Source organism: Pomacea canaliculata, linkage group LG1 (assembly GCF_003073045.1).
Source record: "Pomacea canaliculata isolate SZHN2017 linkage group LG1, ASM307304v1, whole genome shotgun sequence".
In the NCBI taxonomy this organism is placed as follows: domain Eukaryota; kingdom Metazoa; phylum Mollusca; class Gastropoda; order Architaenioglossa; family Ampullariidae; genus Pomacea; species Pomacea canaliculata.
The window spans coordinates 31,970,628-31,990,117 of record NC_037590.1 but is presented as its reverse complement, the minus strand read 5'-3'; the positions used below and the strand labels follow the sequence as shown (position 1 = coordinate 31,990,117).

The 19,490-nt window shown below is 40.4% G+C and overlaps 1 protein-coding gene across 1 annotated transcript in view; it reads right to left on the bottom strand.

Annotated features, from left to right (window-relative positions):
• Nucleotides 1–19,490, bottom strand: part of LOC112557616 — a 93,535-nt gene that overhangs the window by 31,983 nt on the left and 42,062 nt on the right. The window contains 31 exon segments of the mRNA XM_025227600.1: nucleotides 36–538; nucleotides 1,038–1,246; nucleotides 1,746–1,881; nucleotides 2,047–2,295; nucleotides 2,870–3,025; nucleotides 3,419–3,556; nucleotides 4,251–4,428; nucleotides 4,552–4,724; nucleotides 4,938–5,117; nucleotides 6,429–6,824; nucleotides 7,085–7,207; nucleotides 7,598–7,778; nucleotides 8,234–8,378; nucleotides 8,710–8,845; nucleotides 9,364–9,525; nucleotides 10,355–10,480; nucleotides 10,822–11,055; nucleotides 11,585–11,695; nucleotides 11,921–12,142; nucleotides 12,385–12,564; nucleotides 12,758–12,910; nucleotides 13,983–14,144; nucleotides 14,579–14,747; nucleotides 14,969–15,306; nucleotides 15,478–15,702; nucleotides 16,141–16,322; nucleotides 17,060–17,249; nucleotides 17,731–17,868; nucleotides 18,294–18,544; nucleotides 18,808–19,090; nucleotides 19,291–19,461. Of these exon segments, the coding sequence (XP_025083385.1) occupies nucleotides 36–538; nucleotides 1,038–1,246; nucleotides 1,746–1,881; nucleotides 2,047–2,295; nucleotides 2,870–3,025; nucleotides 3,419–3,556; nucleotides 4,251–4,428; nucleotides 4,552–4,724; nucleotides 4,938–5,117; nucleotides 6,429–6,824; nucleotides 7,085–7,207; nucleotides 7,598–7,778; nucleotides 8,234–8,378; nucleotides 8,710–8,845; nucleotides 9,364–9,525; nucleotides 10,355–10,480; nucleotides 10,822–11,055; nucleotides 11,585–11,695; nucleotides 11,921–12,142; nucleotides 12,385–12,564; nucleotides 12,758–12,910; nucleotides 13,983–14,144; nucleotides 14,579–14,747; nucleotides 14,969–15,306; nucleotides 15,478–15,702; nucleotides 16,141–16,322; nucleotides 17,060–17,249; nucleotides 17,731–17,868; nucleotides 18,294–18,544; nucleotides 18,808–19,090; nucleotides 19,291–19,461 (6,200 nt within the window).

The window sequence follows — 19,490 nt, the reverse complement described above, 5'->3', positions numbered from 1 at the left end:
GTGGACAGGAGATCGACAACTAAAAAACTATTTACGTGGGCTTGGGAGGATCCGCCAGTACAGTACCAGCCAGCAGAGCAGTTGCCAGTGGGTGCTGCATTGCCTGCACCTTGACAGTAGGTGCCAGGTGTACAGGAAACACAGGCCCCAGCATCCTTCTGCTGAGTCAGGTTGTTGAAAGTTCCAGCCCCACAGGCATGCTGGTACCGGTCAGTTGTGTTGACTGGACAGTAGTACCCAGGTGGACATATGTTGACAGAATAATCTGAAGTGTTGGCCAAACAGAAGAACCCTTCAGGACAGCTTTTACAGTCTTTCTGATTGGCTAGGTCTTGGTAAGTACCTGATGGGCAGCCAACTGGGTATTTTGTACCTTTTGGACAGTAGTGCCCAGGAGGGCAAGTGTTTCCAATGATGGGATGCACAGTATCTGTAGGACACTGGGTGTTGTTAAGCATGACAGGGTTGGCCTTGTCAGCTCCAGATACACAGTAGTAACCCTCCTGACAAGTGCCTGTAGGTGATGTCAAGTTACTACCTGTAAGAAAGTGTAACAAATGCATAAGATCAACAAACAATGACAAGGAATACAAATATGTTACCTTATTAATGACTAGAACATGAAAACCATAAACAGAAATCATATGAATATGGCCACAGAAGCAGACACTGCTGATTAATTTTATCTCCAATAGCTATAAATACTAATTACAAAAAATTTTCTCACATGAATTTCAAAGACCTCTTATGCCTCTTGCTTACTGGTTTAACACAAACATTCAAGGATTTCATTTGATCTACTCTCTATGGCACTCCATCTTAATCAAAGTACAATAAGAGTAATAAGCATAAGGAATGTATCTTAATCCCTTGAAAATAATCATATAGCAAAAATAAAGCACAACAAAAATATATAATACTTTGATTGGGTGTTGCTCAAGGACTTGATTACTCCTCAAAAAGAGTTTTCTTTCTTTGAATCTCAAATGTGTAATAATTGGAGAAAGGTGAGAACATTTGTATCAATACTCTCGTACCTTGGCAGAAAGAACCACCAAGACAAGGTGTACATTGTAAGGACTGCCCCAGACCAGTTATGTTGCTGAAGGTTCCAGCAGGACATGGCTGCCAATCATATCCTGTACCATTTGGACAGAAGAAGCCTTTCGGGCATGGCCACTTTGCAGAGGATGATACATTTTGCACTGTCAATTCTGGGATGCAGTAGTACCCTGATGAAAGAATCCTTTACATACCTTTATGTGGAAGAAGTAATCATGAAGCAAATACAGTCTCAGTGTACTAAGATCATAAAGACTATTTGATATGGATATGATTGGTGACTTAGATGTGGCTGGAAGGTATGCTAAAATCTCAACAAGCTGTATTATGAACAAGTTTGCAGCTGTCACCAATGACAATAAAATTCCATTTTCGAGATGATTCAGTAGTGTGAAAAAGATTAAGCTTTATGAATTAACTCTTAACTACCCATGTGTTAGCCCTTTGTTAGTAACTCAACTTTAGAGGTCACCAGCTGGAAGCTTGTCTGGACCTGTCTGTTACTAGAAAAAAAAAAATCTCTCAGCAAATATGTAGTTGATTTAAGGGGTGGAAAAATGAAACAGATGGATTTTGACTTCCACAGGTTGTGTCCTGCACACAGTAAACCACTGACAGCTCAGGCCTACATGCTATGGCACCTTCTTTCACTTTATTTCACATACCCGCAGGACAAGGAAGACATGCACTTCGCACCGCTGTAGTCAACATAGTATCCAGCAGGACACATCTGTGGTTCAGAACTGCCCTGTGGACAGTAGCGAGCTGAGGGGCAGATAATCTGATTCTCCACACTGGAGCCTGTAGGACAGTAGTACCCTGCCAACACCAAGTTGATGCCCACATATTAAACCTCATCTTGTGTGCTTGAATACAAAGTCTTGTCTTTGAATTTTCTTTGGTTGTTGTATGTGTACAAGTATAAGATAGGACTCGCCTTTTGAGGAAAACATATACCTAGAAATGTCATATTAAGCCACTTACCACTTCTGCACGGGCCAGACACAGTTGTCAGACCAAAGCCATTGCAGTAGTAACCTTTAAGACATGCTGTGCAGTCTGCAGCTGCTGTCAAGGCTGTATGGTTAGAAAAGGTTCCATTGGGACAAGCAGAGGGTATGGCTGATCCCTGGGGACAGTAGCTGCCTTGAGGACAAACCACTTCTGTTGACTGGTGTGATCCGGCAGGGCAGTAGAAACCTGCCTGGCATTTTGCCACTACAGCCGCCAACCCTATTGTCAGAGCAATACAAAGCTTAAAGAGACTGAAACAAGTGTAACAATCATACACACTACAAGGCCATTAATCTGTAAGTGCAAAACTGCAGAGTGAGATAGTACAGCAAATGTAGCAAAGATATGAGTAATGTGATGGCAACTTTTTTACTTCTGCCTAAAGGACCTCATGGAAAGAAAGTTGTTATGGAAAGTGCAACAAAGTTCAAATGTTGCTCCCTTTGTTTCTACTGTTAATGAGACATGTAGTGGAACCTGCTGGTTTGTAAACTTCTACAAACTAAGGTTCCTGCTTGGTTCTGCTGTTTGGTAACACTGATGACAAGGACAAAATTTTTTGTCTGCCATGCACAAGATTTACCTCCAGGGAGACGAAGATAGTTATGTGTATATGTATGCCACTGTGTAAAAGACATTTTCCAGTCACAAGTGAACTGCATAATTGTTTGCGGCTTTGTTGAGAAATTTCTTCCTTAATAGCAAGGACTTGTACATCTGCTGTACAGCATTCTCAGCAGTCAACAAGGCTAGCTGTCTAAAAATACATCATGCAACTGTGCTTTGGGCTGACCTGTTTTATTGCAGTAGTAACCTGCAGTGCAGTTTAGGCAGTCTGAAACACTGGTCTTGACATACTGAGGGTTGTATGTGCCCTCAGGGCATGGGAAAGGTTCTGATGTTTTTTCTGGACAGTATGATCCTGGAGGGCACTTATCAGCATTTGAACCTACAGACCACAAAAACTTCAGTCATGATTCAATAAATGAATTATCAAAAATACAGACTGTACTCAGAAATTTCATCAGCAGCTTCTTTGAACACATAGCACCCAGTAATCTATAAAATGTCTCTTGCTTTCAAAAAAATGGGAAATGATGAAGGTGAAAGTGTTCAGAAACATTGAATTTTAGTGACCTTTATCCTAATCTCCTTATGAACTGCTGTATCTGCCAGAGTACTAAATATCCACTGAACTTCTTGTGTGCTTGCATACATGTGCATGTGAGAGAGAGAGTGTAAGCCATTCTGATTCTTGTAATAGACATGTACCAAACTCATGTTAGGATCACACACAAACTTATCTAGCACTCTGAAACCTCCAGCAAGGGAAGCACTGCACCTTGGGTGGGGGTGGTGGTCGTTGCAGAGCTGCGGCAGAAGTAACCTGGTGAACATGGACGCAGTGGATAGGTCAGACCGCTCTGATCACAAGCCATACCTCCAACACAGTTGGTGCAGTCCAGTGACTTGGTCAAACCTGGACAAAGGATCAATGAGCAGTTTCCATTTACTACTTAGTGTGAAGTTATGCCCAAGTCACATACAAGCCAACTTAGCACCTCTTGTGCATGTTGTGTGTCACATGTAACCAGGTAACCTACCACATGGCATACGTTGGCATACTTTATAAAGATTATACTCAACACGCAGCTGCAGGTTACTGGTATCTTTTATTATGGAGACCACTTGCACCTACCACTGCCTAATACGACAAATTTTCTGCTCAGTCCACATCCAGGCTGCTGGCTGAAATAGCAATGACTGGCACTACTGCAGCTTGTCTTGCTCTCTCCAAGCTTCTCTGACAGGCTGAACTTCTCACTTCCCTTTTATATCTATCGGGAGGTTATTGTGCCATGGGGGCCACGCCATATTGGAGGCAGCGTTGATTGTACTGCTCATGTCCAACTAGTGGGAGGCTGGGTGCGGTCCCCTCCTCTGTCCCCCTCCATCCCCTCTAGACAACACAAATTTGAATGTCAATCAACCCTACTGACCAGCCCTGCAACCATCCAGCCTTATGCTTGTATATATCAGCCTCTACCACACATGTATTCATGTGTTCAATCAGTGAAAAAAAAATGTGCAGTGGGTGTTTGCACCTGCATGCATATAGAGAGAAGTTGAGTGTGTTTGTCTTTTATCTCTTAATTTTTATATCAAAGTCTTACCTGTGCGATTGTTGTATGTCCCAACAGGACATGGAAATTGTTCAGCATGCTGAGTGCCATTAGGACAGTAATACCCCTCTGGACAAAGATATGAACTATAGGAGACCACAGGACCAAAAGTTGCATTGCAGAAATAGCCTGCTGGACAGGTATCACAAGACGATTTTCCATGATCCTCCTGAAAAGTTTCAAGAGGTAATGACAAGATGACAAAATTTTATTTTTAAAGCCACCCTAAAATTGTTGACAGACCTTCTATCTTGTGCTTTAAAATATACAAAGTCACTTTCAGTCATCATACCTGGTATGTTCCTGAAGGACAAGGCTTAGGTGCTTCCAGCCCACCAATGCAGAAGTGTCCTGGTGGACAACTGTAGTTACCTGGTGTAGCTGATGACTGGCCTTCAGGGCAGTAGTAGCCAGGATTACAATACCCACTAGGTGACTGTAAGCCTTCCTGTTGACAATATTTTCCTGAAAACAATAAACAAAACAATTAGCAACAAATAATAATTTGTCTAAAATCAATATGAAAGATGCTCTTAAACAGCAATAATTTTAGTACAAAAACAGAATTCCAACAATACATTAATAAAAAATCATGTTGTGCTTAAGATACTAAACCTAAACAATGGATTTAAAGCTAAGATGAAGTTCTCTATAGGCACAGCTCTCTACATAACTGACCAGATGTGCAAATCTTGCAAGCAGAGAGTGCGCTGCTCTTGACAGCGTCCAGGTAATATCCCATGGGACAAGGTATGGGATAGGTACTGCCCACTGGACAATAGTAACCACGAGGGCACTCCGCACCTGTCGTACCATCAGATGGGTTTGGCAAAAAGGCTCCTTTAATACAGTAGTAACCTGCGAAAAAATTCTACACTATATTTACAGGATCAAAGAATTTCAACTATCTGAATCTACAAAGTCATCACAAACTGTCATATTTTTACTTATAGCGAAAATGAAAGATGCAATCAATGTCTTTGGCATGTGAGAGTCTTTTCCCCTTCATTTGCTTTATTTTGCTGTGTATTTGTCGCATTTTTTACTTGCATTCTTAAGGTTTTATTTTATGAAAGTTTATTATTTTCAACAATCAAGAAATTTCACAGAATTACAAAGTAATCGAGTGGAATAGGAGAACATCAACAAATCTGCAGTCATGTTCCCAAGAATGGAAGTGTTTGTTGGTAGGGGTGCCAACAAATCTGATCACACAGTTTCAAAAATTTCAATAAACTTCCAAATAAGCCAATATCCATCGACAGCTCAAAGAAAGGTGACTTGGAAAACTTGGAAATAGCTTTGGAGCTATTTAAACCTCAGGTAATTCATTGATAGAAGGGATTATGGGAGAGAATGCTGATTCCAATGATATGCTACACTAAGTTTAGAGTAACAGACTTATGTGTAATTAAGGCTCAAACATAAGCAATTTTAGTATCAACACAAGAAATTTGGTGAAGGTAGAAGTGAAAAAATAAATTTAACATCAAAACACATTTTCTCACAAAAACTGAACCATATGCAGGGCTTCTGCTAAAGCTAAATTCTTTGGGGTCCCAGGGACCCCTTCTTCAGATTTTTAAGGGGTCCCTGTTCTTCGCCCAAATTTGAATGGGACCCCATTGAGGAAAATTGAAGAGGTCCTCCGAACTTTTAATGCGTACTGTACGCAATTTTTTGTGTAAGCAGAAGCCCTGATATGTATTATGTCAAAGCATCAAAAGCAATTGTCTAAAATTCAACCATGGCAACCCAAAACCATAACTTTCTGCAGATGCCTTCGATATTGAGTTTTTAAGACTAAAGTGCACTGATCCCATGAAAACATTTCAACACACTGGGGAGTTTTAAGTGACATTATTTTAAAGAGATGAGTATTAAGTAGCAGCTTGAAACCACTTAAAAATGGCAACCTGGCAGAGGAGCAAGAGGAGAGTGTTCCAAGCAGAGGGACATGTTAATCAAATCCTCTTTTCTCCAACAACAATAAATAAAAAATGTTTTTATTATTTCAAATCTCAGCAAACCACATGTAAATTGTAAGAAATGATTTCAAAACATAGATCTGTAGACATTTTATAGTCTAGAATTTCTCACATACACGTCTGAGAAACAGTTCACATTAATAATGGAAAAAAAAACTTTTGAAAATAAACAGTATCTCACCAGGAGAACAATTTCCTGAAGGAGCTGCCATGCCTTCTAACTCGCAGTATTTTCCTCCATCACATTCTGTGTAATTTTTGCTTCCTGCGGGACAGTAGGTGCCCCTCTTGCACCGTCCTCCTTGACTAGAGTTTGTGGGTGAGGCCTCTTTGGCTCCCCCTATGCAGTAGTATCCCTGAGTACAGTTGGCAGTCGGGGAAGAAAGGCCTTGGCTCAGACAATGCATACCAGGTGTGCATGGCAGACAGGCAGTGATGCTGCTCTGTGTTAAAACAGGGTTAAAGGTGCCTGCAGGGCAACTAAAGTCATCACCCTTTGTTGTACCATTTGGACAGTAATGACCTGCTGGGCAAGGATTGCTGGAGTAGTCTGTTGCATTAGTGAGGCAGTAGTACCCTGCAAATATACATCAACAAGAGAAATCATTCATTTGATGAAAAATAAAAGTACTAGTCTTGGTGCAAAATCAGAAATGCAAACAAAATTCATTCTGTGAGGCAGAAAAGCATGAACTGACACATGAAGAAGACAAAGGTAGGTTTATGCATGGACACATGCCACTAACCCCTTACACCCCCCCCCCCTTCACCAACACACAAATTCTCTCTCAAACTTACTCATACTAGAGCATACAAACACAGCATCAAAACACATACCAGCAGGGCAAGTCTTGCAAGTACTCTGCCCCTCTTCATTCTGGTAGGAGCCAGCAGGACAGCCTTGAGGCACTTCACTTCCCACAGGACACATGTAGCCACGTGGACATATACCTCCATACCCTGAAAACAGCAAGGTACAAGCAAAGTCACAAGTGGGGTAAAAAGTTCAGCAAGATAGAGACAGACAAACAGTAAGGTACAATGACAGCTGACTGACTTCACACTCCAAGACCCATGCAGGAACATAAGATAGTTTGACAAATATCTTTTAAATACTACGTTGTTGTGCAATGAGGCATTGGACATCAATTAAACTGTTTAAAGGAATATCCATCTAATTGTCAAGAATGAGTCACTAGCACAAAATCTTGACATTAAGGCAACTTATAATACCAGCTACACTACTCACTGACTTTCCTTACAAAAAAAAAAATTCACCAGCATTCATATTAAGGTGCAACAATTATATCTGAACAATTTCTGAAGCTTACCAAACAAAATCTAACTGACCTGTGTGACCTCCAAGAAGAGGGCAACTAGGTGGATAGGAGGAATTGACAACGCTGTTGTCAGGATTGGGTCTATCCACACCAGACTGACAGTAGTATCCAGCATGACACAGCCCAGTGGGAGCAGTGGCATTCTCCTCAGTGCAGTAGTATCTGCCATCACAGTCTGTACACTGGGTCACCTGAACAAAATCACAAAATCTTGATATTCACTCTGTACATTAGGTCACCTGAACAAAATCACAAAACCTCAATATTCATAGTCTGCACACTGGGTCATCTGAACAAAATCACCGAATCTGCATATTTCGGTGCCCACTCTAAGCACCACATCAATGAACCCACGTCCAATCAGCATCTATTTTATCTGCATCTATGTACATTTTTATTAAATTCAAACATTTTAGCAACTACTGTCCTTCTCATACAAATCTTTGTTCCAAATGCAGATTCTCTGTTTCTTTCTGACATCTCATGAAATACATATTCTCCAACATATATTCTTGTTATTATGGTGACAGATCTAAACATAATTACTTTTCTCCTATTTGCCTGTTTATCAACTTGAATTTCAAGATCCATGAGTCCATAAGTATGCTAGCAGAGCTATAAAAGATTCTCAGTATGATGTGCTTACCTTATACAGCCTGAGCTGTTTACTGTATGTTCCTTTAGGACACGGTTGCCAGTTCATTCCAGTTCCACTGCCACAATAGAAACCAGCTGGGCAGCTGAAGTAGCCTGGTTGTGAGGTTCCAAAAGCCACAGGAAGGCAATAGTACCTATAGTGTGTCAGGCATACAAAATTTGTTTAAAATAAACAAAACACTTCGATATTCATCTTACTGAAACTCTTTCTGCCAATCAGCACCATTTATTATGCCATACTAAAATAAGCCATTGAGGTTAATTTCCAGCATATCAACTGGACGCTCCAAATCACAGCATCAGATACTGTAAATGGTACAATGTCCATTAATGTAAGATGATATGCAGGCAGCTCATATTCCATGCACCTTCAAGTCAGCTAAGTAGAACTCTTTTACTGATGTGCAGGTCACTTGTAATTCTCTTTATAACTTTGAATAGGAATTGTTTAGCTTTTCAGCATACCCATCAGGACAGATGTCACAAGCTGACATGCCAGTTCGATTGGTGTAAGAGCCAGGTGCACAACTTATTGGCACCTTGGTACCTTCTGGACAATACTGACCAATGGGACAAATCACACTATTTGCAACTGCTGAACCTGTTTTGTAAAAAAAAAAACAAAAAAAAAGAGAGTGTGATATTATATGTATGTCAACCAAAACGTCATTGCCCTTAGAATGACTGCTAATATAAAACAAAACCAGTTTGATATTCAACATTTCTTTCTTTAACTAAAAACTACACCTTGTTGCATAAGCAAGAAAGAATTTCTGCTTTTACAAAATAGTTTAGGTCACACAAGGGTGGTCCAGTGGTACAATGTTTAGCGCCTGTCCACAAATACATTGAGTATTGGGGCTGTCTAATGTTTGTATCTCATCTTGGACACTCTGTTCCTTCTCTGTGAGTGACATCGGTTATACAGGGCCGACTGTTTGCCATAATATAGCTTAGTTACTGGCTCAGAATAAAACATCAGTTCTTCTCCTCCCTTAGTTCACAAAACTTCTGAGATGCCAAACTACTATTAAGAAGCAATCAAATACCCCTTACAATCCACCACAAATCTTGTTTAATGACAAAGCTGATAAATCTGTCCTTTAGTGCAAAACCTACCTGTTGGACAATAATATCCTGCCAGACACAGTCCCTGCTCAGCAGTGAGACCAGTATTCTGGCAATAGTAGCCAGCTGTACAGTTTGTGCACTGGGTTGATGAGCTCAAACCTGTGGCATTGGAGTAAGTCCCTGCAGGACATCTAGCAGGGGTATATGTGCCTGAGAGACAAAGACAGTATCAAGCTGAATGTTCATTCTAAAAAGAATAGAAAGTAAAAACTACAATGTAAACTGCTATATAATCAACATAGGAGAGCACATATGAAGACCCATGGAGTTGAACAATGTACTTGAGAAAACACTTTTGTTTGGGAAAAAGCAGGATCTTTTGTGGATTTCAAGGTCAGCTAAGTGCGGGTGTGGAAAAAAATGGATGGAAAAAAAAAAAGAACATAATGTGATAACACACTCAACGAACAAGAGCTAGAATTCCGTCCTCTTCCCTAGAACACTAAAGAGGAATGGACTGATATTGGTGCTGGGGCTGCAGTGTTAGCCTTAGTGAGAAACAGGATTGGTCCCTGGATTAAATTCCCTGTTGAATATGCACACACCTGTGCAAATCCAATAAACCTAATACACTAAATAGTTTTATTTACAAAACAAAATGCACAACGTCAAAATTCAGCACTTTCCTGTAGCATTCAGATTATCAGATTACCAAAGGCTGAATGATGACTATGATCCCACACATAGCCCAGTCTATTGTTATATTACATGATTTTAGGACTGTATATGCTAATATCTATTATCTTGCTTCACTAAAAGGAATGACTAAGATGTTTAACCTCACTCTGGTTTTCATACATTCTGCCACTAAACTCAGAATATGCACAGTTCCACATATGACCATCCAAAAATATAATTTGATCATTTATGTACATCATCTGGTTTGAAATAAATCCACCTGCACAATGCAATCTAGCACCACCCACACAATTCTCACAGATTAGGTTTTCCTCCCTGAATCAAAACATTATGAGCTCACCTAAAGGACAGTATTTCCCAGGTGGGCATATCTCTGAGGCAGACATATTGGAACCTTGTACACAGTAGTATCCAGCTGAGCATAAACCACTTGGCTTTGTAAGGCCATAGCTGTCGCAGTAGTAACCTGATAAAACAAGAATATTTCTTCAAATGAAATGCCTACTTATCATGAGATTTCCTGGATCAAAATGACAAACAACAAAATGTCAGAAACAAATCTAAGTTTTCATGTGATTTTATTTGTCAAATGGTTAAACACTGCACAAAACAAATGTGATTTCCATTCAGCAGCCATAACAGATGCAATTCAAAAATAGAAAACTTTCTCCTATAGTAATCCAGACAACAAACATAAATAAAACTACTAAGGTATTACTTGGTTAAAACTCATAAGTATAAAAGAAAACAAGTGTCACAGAACAAGAAAAAAGAAAACATCATATCCTTTGCATTTCAACATCTGACCTTGTGTACAGGGTGTGCAGTCTGTGACATACATCAGCTGAGTGGTGTTTGAGAATGTTCCAGGAGGACATTTCAGTGGTTCTGTTGTTCTTTCAGGACAGTAGTGTCCAGCTGGGCACCTGTCAGCATCTGCTCCTTGCTGCGGAGCTGCAGTCTTTGCACCAGTATGACAATAGTAGCCAGCACTGCATGGAAGGGAAGGATAGACTGTGCCCCCAGGGCAGAAGAACCCTCCTAAATAAAATACAAATTAATTTCATTAGCAAAAAGAGGTCCAAGGCAGTACCATCACTGGGGAGTGAAGTTTTCGAGACCTCACATACTGCGGATAGCTTTTAGCACCAGTCCCTTTGCCTTGTCTGCCTTATCGTTCCCAACTGCTTAATGAGTACCCATTCCACACTTCGTTAACTACGGCAAGTATACTGTGTCACAAAGGTATCAAACCAGTTAGTGCATGCACTTTTAAGTTGGGACACAGCTTCTCTATCCACTTCGCAAAGTTTTTTAAACTATTATAATAACCATATCAGTCAGCTTTCAATAAAACATTTTTATAATTATATTATGAATGGTTTCACAAAATAAGCATTCTGTATGCTGTATTTTAGTATATGTATAAGTAATGTATGACTTACATATGTCTATAAAAATACTATGCATTTAATTTAATAATATAAATATGGTACAGGGATTATGTGAATGTATTTCAGTATATCCTGCTTTAAAATATAATTTTGATTTTGTCTTACAGAAATTTTACCTAAACACATGAGGCAGTCACTGGCTGAACCTATGCCAGTGTTGTTGCTGAATGTGCCAGATGGGCAAGGGTACTGGTTGGACACTTTAGTACCATTAGGGCAATAGTGACCTAGATACCAAAACAAAGATTTGTCAATACATATAATGAACTCCTTTTTTACCTTTATCAGAAAATGAGTGACAAAAGATACCTTTATTATTTCAAAAGCACTTTTTCCTATCATCTACCCCTACCTCAACTCCCTTAATTATATTCACACTTAATTATATTCACTCCCTTAATTATATTCACAAGTGCACAGGCAAACGTAGAATCCATTCTTTGGCATTTTACCTTCAGGGCATACATACAATGAATATGAAATGATAGCTCCATTGCTGTTGTCACAGTAGAAACCTTTAGGACAGTCTTTGCACCCTGACTGCCGTACCTCATCCTGATATGTACCAGAGGCACACAGAGTACCACTGCTGGATCCTTTAGGACAGTAGTACCCAGCAGGGCACTCATACAAACTGGGATTCCTGACTGTTTGTCCTGGAGGACAATAGTACCCTGAACAGAATGATTTTAAGATTCAGCTTATGATGCTATTCTAAATATGCTTGAATGGTGGGGAAAAGCTAGATAAAAAACTGAATGGCTAAATACTTAGGGATAATCTTGAGTCTCACAGACAAATCTGCAACTACACTGTGCATGAATAAATGAAGCTGTTCAAATCTCACCAAAAGTATGTAAAAAGTTTGTAAAAATATGAGCCAAAAAAAAAAAACTGCACATGCAGTCATACATACCTGGGTCACATTGACCATTTGGTGCATCTAGGCCACTTTGGTTGCAATAACTACCGGCTGTACACAGCACACACCAGCTGATGTTCTGTGCACTATAGCTGGGCTGGTAGTAACCAGGTGGGCATGGCTGAGGCGACCAAGTGCCTGGTTCACAGTAATGACCCAAAGGGCAACGGTTGCCTGCAAAAAGATAATCATACTATGTTCCAAATTAAAGTAAATCACTTATGGGATTTGATGTGTGCTCTTTTTTAATACAGGAAAAGCAAAAACTAGATTACCCCTAGATTACAGATTTAATAAGTAATTATTAAAATCCTAACCCTAACCTATAAAAATAACAAGTCAATTTCTAACTTTGTCAAAGACTGACCTCCTGTCCCAGTGGGCCTGTCTGTGGTGGAGTTAGCATTGCAGTAGTAACCTGCCATACAGAATGCCCGAGATGCGTTCATCGCATCTGCATCACAGTATTTCCCCAAGTCACAACCTGTTGGCTCAGAGCTCCCTAGAGGACAGTAGGTTCCTGAAAAAAAAGATAAACTCAAATCAGTCACACTCTCACTATTCATTTACTGGAGCCGATCAGTGTCAGCACCAAGAAGTAAATAATAAGTTGATATCACTAAAGCATATAAGATGTGCATTGTTACTGTAACTAGTCTCCTCTTTGTGGTTATGCAGAGAGCTCTTTGTGGAGACAAAGAGCTGGCTTTTTACATATCTATACAGTGAATGGTAGAATGGAGCGTAGTATTATGGTCAGCCAAAATCTTAGTTTCTGCGTCACTGTAACCTTACAAACAGGAGTATTTGTGTTCCTATAAGGTCAGAATAAAACTCAGCAGCTTGACTGACTTCTCTCCCTGATTGTAAATCTGAGTCTGAATTCCAAAACCTGCCAGCCCCGATTGCTTATTTCCCTAAGCATCAAACTTTTCAGACAACTGTCAAACCATCCCCTCTCCCCTCCCTTATTGTCACATGGTGATCCACTCAACCCTTATGTGCACATTCTGTGACTTGGGCACCCTCACTTGTGGACTCCTGACCCACACACGTTCCTGCAGCTATCAATGCCATATGGCTCTGGCAGTTTAGCACACTGTCCAAGGTCAAGTTGCCACAAAGGTATTCTAATCATGTGCCTGTGTGTAAGCATGTTATGCGTATATGTGAGCACACGTGATTGTGCAGTGTTTATGTATATACACATACACAAACAAAAGACTCCTAGACAATAGCCTCCAAAACAACTCTTGTTCTTCTGCACAGGTGCATCCAGAGCCTTTCCAGCTTGGCACTCCCTAGCGAAACTACCGTAAATTTCGGACTAAAAGCCGCAACTTTTTCCCCCAGCACACACCCTTATCATGCTGAAAATGTAGCTTTCAAGTTGTATAAATTTGTGGTATATAAACTAGTGCAGCTTATTTATGAAAAAAGTAGAGATCTTTTTTAATTTAGTGAGTGTGGATTTTATACAGGTGCGCTCAATAGACACAAATTTATGGTAGTTAAAATTACCGTTCTCTACCAAAAATGTATCCAAGGTAGCCCATTTATAAGTAACAAAATATAAGGGTGTTATATTGTACCTGCCAGACACTTTCCTCCCTGTGGAGAGGAAGGGGTGGGAAGAGAAGCACCCAGGGTGCAGTACCAGCCTGGATCACAAGGTGCAGTTGGCTGGCTCAGACCAGGAGAAGCACAGAAATAACCAGGTGTACAGGCAGTGCATGCAGCAATACTGGCCTGACCTTTGGGAGAATTGACAAGCTTTTACCATCAAGAAAATAACACAATATTAGCTTTACGCATACAGAATGAAAATAAGTGTTCCTTTACCATTCCTTTTTCTTGTAAATTCTTCTAATAAGCACACTTTCCAGTCTTTGACAAGGGCTTCAGAATATATTAACTCAATCCTAACACGACAAAATGCCAATTTTAGTATTGCCTAAGCATTTGTTCCAGACCAGAGGGTGAATGCAGTTATTCTGAATTTTTTCAACTCATGAACTATCTACTGTTCCAGGGAATGAAATGCTGCATTCAAAAATAAACTCTTTACAGAGTTACTCATTTTTGTGCTATGGATAAGAAAACAGTATTACCCAAAAACACTTTGCACTTTTACAACAAATGAAGCATGTAACTCTACTGATCATGCCAACTAACAAAGAAATGGTACCTGTATGGTTGTTGAAGGTGCCAGCTGGGCAAGGGAACTGTGTGTCAGACCGTGTTCCATTGGGGCAGTAGTGGCCTCCAGGACACACTTTATCAGTGTAGGTGGTACTGTTACTGAGGCAGTAATAGCCAGCAGGACATACCTTGCAGCTTCCCTGATTTGTCTGGTCCTGAAAAAACATCAAATATATTTTGCTGGAACAAACCATTTTTTATATGTATAAACTATTCTAACTTTCCTTCTCAAGCTATTTTTCACTCGAAAAAGCCTAGCTGAATAATCCAGTATCAACACAGTCAGAATTATGTAGAAATTATCTCAGGTGCACGCTGTTGAAAATACTTTTTTTAAATTAGGTTGTTATTTATGATGAGAAACTGTCTCTCTCACCTGATAGGTGCCTGGTTCACATCCAGTTGGTATGGTTGACTGTGGAGGACACTTGTACCCTGCAGGACAGATTCCTCCAACTCCAGTGTATCCAGAGCTTGGAGTTGGAGTATCCACACCAAAACTGCAGTAAAAGCCATGGCTGCAAGGTCCACTTGGGGCAGTCAGGTTGGTACGATCACAGTAAAATCCTCCAGAGCACAACTGACATTCACTAGCATTTTTTAAGCCCTTCACATCACTAAATGTTCCCACAGGGCATGGTGACCAGTCACGTCCAGTTCCAGGTGGACAGAAGAATCCCTCTGGACACAAACGGTGTCCTGAAGTTGAGCTTCCTATATAACAAAAACAAGATCCACACATGTAACACATTAGAGCATTTTATTTCTTAGTCATGCAGCAGTCCATGGAATCAAACAGCTGTCAATATATATGGTTAGTATCTACAGTGCTGACTGAAACAAGCAGCCATGATGTTTTCTTGAACAGAAGTTGACATGGATTACCTGCTATGACTTCCTCAGGAACACAGTAGAATCCTGCAATACATTCAAGGCAATCTGTAGCTTGAGAAAAATTGGTGAAGTAGCCTGGCAGGCAAGGCTGAGGCATGGCACTTCCCGCTGGACAGTGTAGACCAATCGGACATAAAGTAGCCACAGGGTTAGGTACAGTGTTTCCCCCAGGACAATAAAATCCAGCATCACAGTTACCCACTGGGTATGAGAGACCTGAAATAGGTAACAAATCCTTTAAATCTTTCTTAAACACCGCACTGCATTACAGGTTTTATTTTTCTGTAAAATACCATAAAGATTTCAGGCTATTTGGCATTGATAATCACAATAATCACAATCTGGTAATATGTAAGCATGGCTTCTGCTTACGCAAAAAATTGCATACAGTACACATTCAAAGTTCGGAGGACCCCTTCAATTTTCGTCAATGGGGTCCCCTTCAAATTTGGGCGAAGAACAGGGACCCCTTAAAAATCTGAAGAAGGGGTCCCTGGGACCCCAAAGAATTTAGCTTAGCAGAAGCCCTGTGTAAGTCTTCAAACTGTAAAATGATGACAGCTCTAGTTACATAAAGCTGCATTTTCAGAATCTTCAATTAACAGACTTGTACAAAGAATCTTAGGTTAATCAATATAATTACAGAAGATATACCTGTGGTGTTGCAATATTTTCCAGGATCACATTGTGTGCAGTTGGCAGCTGCTGTAAGACCTTCAGTATAACTGTAGCTACCAGCAGGACATGGAGAGGGCAATCCTGAACCCTTTTCACAATAATGGCCAACTGGGCAGATGCGATGCTGAGACTGGTTTGAGCCTAGTTCACAATAAAATCTACACACACAAAAAGACAAAAAAATATTTGTTTCATCTTTGCAGAAGTCTCATTTTATTTCTGTTAGAATTGTATATCGTCTTTATCCTACTCAATCCAGTCTACACAGCATGATCATTAGCTGATCATGATCACAGCCAAGAATGTTATTAGCATTAGAAAAATAAATCTGACCATGCTAGTTATCTGGTGTCTTGATGCTCCTCACTGGTGTAAGCTTCTTCAGTTAAAAATCTGAGCTCTCCCCATCAAGACATAGATTCACCATGTCCAAGGTATTGAAAAAAAGAAGAGCAGCCTACAACTAACACTTTGCCATCTGGGGGTTTCAGCTTCTATATCGGCCACCACAAATATTTTCTGTCATTTGTCCTGCCACCTTAATTCCCCATCCTCACATGTAAAAGCAAGACACTCATGATTGACAACTGATAGCTTCTTCTGGAAATAACAGTGAGTATGGAAGTCTCCTTTCACCAACCCCAGGGCTTCCTCCTTCACCTTCACAGGGAATGGCACTTAATTTGAAAAGCCAACTTTGCAACCTCATCCACCATTTGTCACCAGCCATGTCAAAAAAAGGTGGATCACTATCTGATGCTAGGCACAAAGACTGAACTATGGAGTTTGGTAGCAGTTTATCTTTCGCCTCCTACTCTACCAAAACTAACATCACTACACAACCCTCATTTCTTTTTGTCAGTAAAATTAGTTAACACAAGACTGCTACACATACCCTGCTTGACAAAGCCCAGTGACAGCTGTCAGCCCCAGCTCAGCACAGTAGCTGCCTGGGGGACAAAGGACGCACTCAGACTCGCTGCCCAAACCAGTCTTGTTGCTATAGGTACCTCTGGGGCACTTTACTGGAGCAGCAGTGCCGACTAGGCAATATTGACCCTCCGGACAGATGTTGGCATCAGCACCTACACCCACACAGCATGAATGATTATTGATGCCCCCTTTTGTCATGGAAATCAACACAACAGAAATGAGGTTACAGAGATGTCCTGCCTGGGTAAACGAGTATTTTGAAGCATCAGATATGTGGGTCTTTATTATAAATGCCAGTCCATATCACTATGTATGTAGTACTTATCTGGTTGTACCAATGGATATGCATTTGCACAAGGCTATATTTATTGTAACATAAAAACAGTTAATCAAATCTTTCATGATCAGTACTCATTGAAACCTAGGGGAAAACAGTCTAAATCTGGTATGTGATCACACAATTGTAGAAATGTTAGTCAACATATAATTTCATTGCCTTATTTCTCATTAGTAAACTATTTATAAGGGAAGTTAGTTTATCTTTCTACTCAAATATAAAAGCACTAAACATCAATGGGAACACAGTCCAAAAGATATGTACAAAGTTTTAAAGTTACCAGAATCAAAACTAACCCTGATTTGGCGTGGAAATGTTGGCAAATTGCTTGCAGAAGTATCCTGCATCACACAAGTCTGTGGGAGAAACAATGCCTGGTACTGGGCAGAACAAACCCCCTGGACAGGGAGAGCACTCAGACTTTGCCTTGAGACCTGTTATGTCCAAAAACCAGGCATCACTTTATAAATGCTTCCTATACGCTCTTCAGGCATTCTGTCATAAAATCAAAACACTGTAGGTCAAAAATACTGATGAAAAGAAGACTAGAAAACCAAAAGGTGCATACATTGTCTGCTTTAATCGTGTATTTATATACCTTTGTGTATGTGTGGTTATTAATGTCTGCCTTCAGAGGCAAGAAAAGGCACTTTACAAAGAAAGAAATAGGTAAATGAGAGAGTGAGTAAATGTGAGGAGGGGCGGTGAGCATGGCAGTAATGGCGCATATTTTTGAGTGCATGTACAGTCTTAACAATTTTGATGTACATCCTACATTACCAGTGTTTATTTAGCTCCAAGATGAGAAATGATAAATAGCCACAGGAAGCCTTAAGGAATGGATCTAATATCTGCATACCTGTTTGGTTGTTGAACGTGCCTATAGGACAGAGGAACTGGGTAGCGAATCGAGTGCCAGCAGGGCAGTAGCTTCCTTTGGGACATACTGTGGTCGAGTTGTCCAAGATGACAATGCCCATAGTGTTGTCACACACATATCCAGCCAGGCACATCTTACATGCTGCTTGGGTAGTCTGATCCTGATAGGTTCCATTTTCACATCGGATAGGAACAACACTTCCTTCAGGGCAATAATGACCTATAGGGCAGCTACAGCAAATGAAATAAATAGAATCCAACAATAAAATGACATTGGTTCCTGCTAAAATGAAAGTAGTTCATTAGTTCATTACAGACTGAGGTGTTAATAGCTCCTCATGTTGAGCAATCCATAACAAAGTTCATCTAACCACTACAAAATAATTTCCATTAGTTATGTGAGCATATTTCATTAGACCTCTGTGTACAGATGTCTTCATTTACAGTATGCACACACACATACACAGTGTCTGTTTGATCAGTGGAGCCTCTACCTGAAATTATGTGGAGCAGCAGTATTTTGTCCACCAGGACAGTAATAGCCAGCACTACAGTTTCCTGCAGGATGTTCTTGACCTTGTCCAGGACAGAATTTTCCAGCAGTGCATAGTTTGCAGTCACTTGCAGCATCCTGCTGTGTCACATCCAGATAATAGCCTACATCACATGGTACAGGCACAGAACTACCCAATGGACAGTAATGACCAACGAGGCAGACATTTCCTGTGATGCCATCCACTGGCATGGAAGTGTTAGCTTGAAGACTGCAGTAGTATCCTAAAGTTCAAAACAAAAACTGGAAATTCAAGTAACTGGTGATTCAAGGATTTTAGCCCATTTTCTATGATTTCAGGTAAAGGCGGCAAAAATTGTCATCCACTAAAATTTATTTAGAAATGAGAAAAATATGTGATCATGCAAACAATGCATCAAATGCTATTAGCTTTTAACTCTGTCAGTTAGCATTCTAGACATACCAGCAGTGCAAAGGCCAGTTGGCAATGCCAGACCAGCTGTTTCACAGTAGTGTCCAGGATCACATGGTACAGGAGCCTGGGAGCCCAGAGGACAGTAGAAACCTGGCTTACACTCCCCTCCTTCTGGAGCAGTGGGCATAGAAGAGGAGGAGTTGCCACTGCAGTACCAGCCTGTGTATTTTGTGAAGAAATTAGAAATA